The sequence below is a fragment of the Rutidosis leptorrhynchoides genome, chromosome 10 (assembly GCF_046630445.1).
Source record: "Rutidosis leptorrhynchoides isolate AG116_Rl617_1_P2 chromosome 10, CSIRO_AGI_Rlap_v1, whole genome shotgun sequence".
NCBI lineage: Eukaryota > Viridiplantae > Streptophyta > Magnoliopsida > Asterales > Asteraceae > Rutidosis > Rutidosis leptorrhynchoides.
In genome coordinates, this window is record NC_092342.1 from 320,101,256 (window position 1) to 320,107,704 (window position 6,449).

The window sequence follows — 6,449 nt, forward strand, 5'->3', positions numbered from 1 at the left end:
TCACTAGTTTAATTAAACTATAACACTACTTACTCCGTATCAAATTCAAATTAAGGAATTATAGGACAAGTAAAAAGTAAGATAATATTTTTTATTTTTTGAAAAAAGTAAAGAAAATACGTGGGTCCCACGTTTAAAACCAGTTTATTTATGTGCTAACTAATTTTACCGGTCAGAAGTAAGACAAAACAGTTGAAGAAGAAGGTATCTGTCACCACAATTAAACTAATACATACATCATCTTCCATATAATTAATTAATTAGTTCAATTAATATCAGTTTAATTAACCTCAACTCTATTCCCCCATCCTTTTCAGTTAGGGTTTTATTTACCAATCGATCAGATCAAATCAAATCAAATCAAATTACAATCGTTTACACCGTTTCCATCGATTATCAAATCAATACACGATTCATCAATCAATATAATCACCAATAAATCAAATCCCCCACATTAATTTCGATGGGGAAAGTGACGGTGGCAGCGGCGGTGATCGGCGGAGCTGCGGTTTTTGCTGCGACGGTGTTGATCTTACGCAACCGTATGCAGAAGTCATCACGGTGGTGCAAAGTGATGGAGATTTTGGATGAATTTGAGAAAAAGTGTGATGCAAGTAATGAGAAATTGAAACAGATAGCTGATGCTATGACTGTTGAGATGCATGCTGGACTTGCTTCTGAAGGTGGTAGTAAACTTAAGATGCTTATCAGCTATGTTGATAACCTTCCTACTGGGTAATTTTTCTATTGTATTACTTTTTCTAACTAATTGTAAAAAGTTAGATTTTTTAGGGTATTTTATTTTATTTATTTTAAATCATAAAAGAAAAAGAATTATATGCATGCTAGATTATTTATATTATAGAATTTAGTTATAATTATAATTATAATTATAATTATTATTATTATTTCAGAGAATCGATCTATGCGGGAAAAAAACCGGTTTCGTGAAATTACCAAGAACCGGATGTCGCAAAAAAGGAATCACCTGCGAAATAGTTTTTGCAAGATAATTTGAACATAAAAAGATCGGATATATCGCTATATTAAAAAATGTTTTATTAAACACTGTCTTTTTGAAAATTAATGTGAAAAAACTGTCATCTTCTAAAAAACCCCTATGTGAAATAAATTTTAAACCCGTTCTTTTATGGGTATTTTGTAATCTGTAATGTTAAATGTTAATGTTGATTTAATTCTTATTTTGAATTTTATTTAATTAATTAATTACTATAAGCAGTGGCGAGTGTAGGAGTATTCCTACGGGGTCCTGTGACACCACTAGTTTTTCGAAAATTATCACAAAAAAATATTTTTTTCTGTATAGGACACCACTAAATATATAATAATGTGACCCCATATATTTCTAGATTTTAAAAATTCATAGTTTGAACTATTAAGATATTTGAAATTAGCCCGCTTATAATTTTATAGTATGGGCAATTTATATATTTAAACAAAAATAAACTTAGGCACTTAGCCTTATCCAATTTTCAATTGACTCTATTATGTGAGTCGAACATTAAGTGTCGATTTATTGACGACTTAACTGCCGCTTAGAGCCTAAATTTAACTTCAGACATGTTTTAAAATCAATGGAAATTTAATTCTACTATTTCCATGGCGTCTCATTTTAATTTTATTTTATTATTTTAAAGTTTTCCTACTTATGGACTGGAAGTGCTTTTGAAAGCAATCTCTCTATCCATAGAACATTGAGAGGGATGATTTTTAATACTCTTGGAGTGTTTCACTTTAGGTAGAAAAATGACTTGTTTCTATTATAGGATAGGAGAAGGATTGTCTACATCTTACCTCCTTCATACCTCACTTTTGTGGGATTGTGTTTTGTTGTTGTTGTTATCCAATTTCCTATTTCCTTTGTATCTAGCGACCATCGATGATCATATGTGATTTCATTCCGTCATTCCTAATTTCGTGTCCTTCCCTCTTCATCCGAGTCATCCATTATTATGTAAGTATATGTACATTCATAAGGTTGCACTACTCCTTTTGTATGGATGTACATATATATATTACTAATAAATATCAATAAAATTGCCTTTTTAAAAAAGTACTCGTAACTTAGTTGAGCTTTTTTGCTAATAATGTATCATGTATACATGTTTATAATTAGTTTCTCAAATGATTGATTTTCATTTAAGTATATATGTTTAGTTTATGTTTATAATTGTAACTTTTTAGTACTGATCTTTCATTTAAGTATATATATGTTTATAATTGCAATTTTTTAGTACTAATGTATCATGTATATATTTTAATTTTATTGGTGTATCATGTATATATGTTTGTAATTAGTTTTCTTAGATGATTGATCTTTTTTGGTACTAATGTAATTAATAAAATTATCTTTTCGTACTGTAAATTTTTGGTACTGATGTATCAATAAAATTGCCTTTTGGTTTTGAATTTGACAACTATTATTAACATGTTAAGATACTTCGATTTGTGAATGATTATCTACTTGCATATATTGAGAAATATGTTTTAGATTATATTAGCAATGATGCAATTATGAATGAATTTTATCGTATGAAATCTCATAGGCAAAAGTAAAAACTTACTTTTAGAGTTGATTGTATTAAATATATGATATTTTTGAATAGGGGTTAATATTTGTGAAAATGTCAATTCCCTTTTTGTATAAATAATATCATTTTGTATGGTGGTTGTTGTAATGACAATAGTAAAAAAATATGAACAACCTTTTGTGAGTACTATCTAATATCCCGACCCGATCCAATTTAACCCGACCCGATTTGACCCCATACATTCAATATTTGTGCAAGTAAGTTATCGAATAAGTTTTTTGGGACCCCATTGGATTTTCATCCTAGAATCGCCACTGACTATAAGACGACTGAATACAAGAAGTTGAAAGCCTATGTGTTATCTTTAGGATGATCATGATTAACTATAATTAGAATTAGAATTAGAATGGGACATTTACACGGTGCTACTAATTTTTGCAAAAAACTTAAATTCGTGATTATCTCTAAATTATATTACTCTTATGATTAGTAGTAGCCTAAGACCTTATTCCAATTGTTTCACTGTGGAAAAAAATAAATAAAACTAATAGAAATTTTGAAAAAGTAAGCTTTTTAGTTCCAAGTTATCCTTTTCATGTTACATAATAACTGCAAGAACATTTGTTTAAACAATATGCTTCCTTAGTTCAGATCAAGTTATTAATAAGTTCCACATTAACTTTCGGTTTTCCATTTTTTTATAAATAATCAAGCTAATTATTATGTCTTCTTTTAATTGCAGTGATGAGGAAGGCGTATATTATGCATTAGATCTTGGCGGAACAAATTTCCGCGTGTTGCGGGTACAATTAGCAGGCAAATCTGGTATCAAGTTTCAAGAATTTGCTGAGGCGTCCATTCCTCCAGAATTGATGGTTGGAACTTCACAAGTAAGTATCTCGACATATTATCTTACATTTGATGATTAGTTAAAAACTTGTTCATATATTTGGTCTTTATTTTTTCAGGCACTTTTTGATTATATTGCAGCAGAACTCGCAAAATTTGTTGCCGGAGAAAGTGACAAGTTTCATCTTCCTGCGGGGCAACAACGGGAGTTGGGGTTCACTTTCTCGTTCCCTGTAATGCAATTGTCGATCGATTCCGGGACTCTTATGCGATGGACTAAGGGATTCTCAATTGAGGACATGGTAATTACATTTATAGTCAAATATTTAATTCAGCTGGTTTTATAGTAATTTGATTATGATTCTTTGACCACAATAATCTTTTTAAATAATGTTCTTAATTAACATTTGATTGTTGATATGTAGGTTGGTGAAGATGTAGTTGCGGAATTGACCCGAGCAATGAAAAGAAAAGGCATTGATATGAGTGTTTCTGCTCTGGTAAGTTCAATTAGGTTCATACATCTGCTAATGTAGGGTAGTTAACTAATATAACTAAAATTAGAGGTGGCAATTCCGATCCATTCATAAATGTGTTGATTTGGGCTGAAATGGAAACATATCATCTGGGTAGATGGGTCAAACAAGTTAAGAGTCTCCAAAATTAAGGTGCTTTGTTAAAAAGTAAAATATTTTTTTGAAGTATAATTATAAAATCTAACTTGGCACATTATTTATTTTGCAACGTCAAATAAATGGACAATAACGGTTGGTGGGTCGTGAGTCGGCCTTCCCTGTTTGATAAATATTATAATTTTGTTTGTTTTAACCCGTTATCAAATCCCCTCATTTACCGCCCTTCACAAATGTGTTTTTTTTTTAATAAAAACTTGAGATGTTGGATGTAGGTCAATGATACAGTTGGAACATTAGCTGGAGGTAGATATGATAACAAAGACGTTGCTATTGCTGTAATCTTGGGTACCGGATCGAACGCTGCTTATGTGGAAAGAGCCCAGGCTATACCAAAATGGCAGGGTCCGCCTCCTAAATCAGGAGAGATGGTGAGTACTAAGTGTACTGCTGTCACAATTTTCGTTCCGATATCAAAGTCTATGTTAACAGATCTTAAATTTTTATAGGTCATAAACATGGAGTGGGGTAACTTTAGGTCGTCACATCTTCCTTTGACAGAGTACGATATTGCACTTGACGCCGAAAGTTTAAACCCAAGTGAACAGGTGATAGTTTTCACATATTCCATTATACCTATGTTTATGTATATATGTATGTATGTTACTAATGCATTATATTGGCAGATATTTGAAAAAATGATCTCGGGCATGTATCTTGGAGAGATTCTACGTAGAGTTTTGTGTAGGATGGCTGATGAGGCTGCACTTTTTGGCGATTCTACTCCCCCGAAACTAAAAACTCCTTTCATATTGAGGTATTCTTTTATAAGTTTGTGAATTTTAGGTAACACTAAAAAAATACTCCGTAATAAAAAATAATAATAAAATTTCTACCTAAAAAATTTAAGATACTGTGTAGTTGAAACCAGAGGCTTAACAATGAAATTTGGGCCTAGTGGTTGAAACCTAGACCTCTAAGTGGGGTTGATTGTAGTAGGCCTCATATACATCTTGGTTAATTGATATATCTACTCTTTATCAAGTTGATTTACTAATCTTTATTTTAAGTTTTATCTTTTGTAATTTTCTACAAAATATGTCTTGTAATTACTCATATGAAGCATATTGTTACATTATTTATCATCTGTCTGCAGGACACCCGAGATGTCGGCAATGCACCACGACACATCCTCGGATCTCAATGTGGTCGGGAAAAAGTTGAAAGACGTTTTAGAGGTACAATTTTCAAACTATTGTAATGATGTAAACTTTATGATCATATTGGTGACACTCAAAATTTTAAACAGTTTAAGATCACTAGAAAAAAAGTGTCCCTTTCAATCCAACCCAACCCAACCCAACCTCTTAACCAGTGACCTACTCATATTGCCACCTTTGTGCTAACCTACTCATATTTCCACCTTTGTGCTAACCACATCAAGAATGTTACTCGAGTCTTTAGTTACTGATCCAAGTACTTTTCTTGTAGATATCCAACACATCCCTAAAGACACGAAAGGTTATAGTCAGGCTTTGCGATATAATCGCCACCAGAGGGGCCCGTCTTGCTGCTGCTGGGATATTAGGGATTCTGAAAAAGACCGGTAAAGATATTGCCAAAGACGGGGAAACATCAAAAACAGTCATAGCGATGGATGGAGGATTATATGAACACTACACCAAATACAGCAAATGTATGGAGAACACATTACATGAACTTGTTGGAGATGAACAATCGGAACATATTAAGCTTGTACACTCGAATGATGGGTCGGGAATTGGGGCTGCTCTTCTTGCTGCCTCTCACTCTCGGTATTTGGATGTAGACGGGTCGTAAGGGAGGTGATTAGGATCATACATAAGTTAGTATGAAGTTTTATGAGCTTTCTTTCTATAAAATTTGATCCACTAAACTATGAATCATAGTGGTAAAAAATGTGGATATGATGTTTAATCTTATGTTCTCTAAGATTTGTGTGTCCCTGATTTATGGGCTCTGTACAAATTGCTTTTTGTAATAAACTTAAGACACATCCTAATTGCCCATGATGGGGATATGATTATATGAATTGTGAAGTTGTTATAATAATAATAATAATATAGATATGGATAGTCAATTTTGGTGTATACATATAGTCAATTTTGGTACACAAAGTATGTATTTTTATATTGAGATTTTAGGCTATAAATACTCATGAATGCAAGCATTAAACTTGCACCATTTCTCACACTTACAAAGTGTTTCTTTCTTTCTCTCCATTATCATCTTTGTTCTTACACTTCATTATTAGTATTCTAAATCAAGAATCAAATCACTAAAGGTAGTTATAAGCCTACTGAATTATAACATCAAGAATCAAATCACTAAAGGTAGTTATAAGCCTACTGAATTATAACATCAAGAATCAAACCAC

General features: G+C 31.9%; 1 protein-coding gene across 1 annotated transcript; it reads left to right on the forward strand.

The window, feature by feature from the left end:
- The first annotated feature begins 245 nt into the window (after window positions 1-245).
- On the forward strand, window positions 246-6,107 carry LOC139873451 (hexokinase-1-like). Its single transcript, XM_071861377.1, has 9 exons — window positions 246-735; window positions 3,295-3,442; window positions 3,521-3,703; window positions 3,827-3,901; window positions 4,309-4,464; window positions 4,543-4,641; window positions 4,720-4,850; window positions 5,190-5,271; window positions 5,525-6,107. Exons 1-9 carry the CDS (start codon window positions 464-466, stop codon window positions 5,870-5,872), a joined length of 1,494 nt encoding a protein of 497 aa, XP_071717478.1. The 5' UTR covers window positions 246-463; the 3' UTR covers window positions 5,873-6,107.
- The last annotated feature ends 342 nt before the right edge of the window (window positions 6,108-6,449 follow it).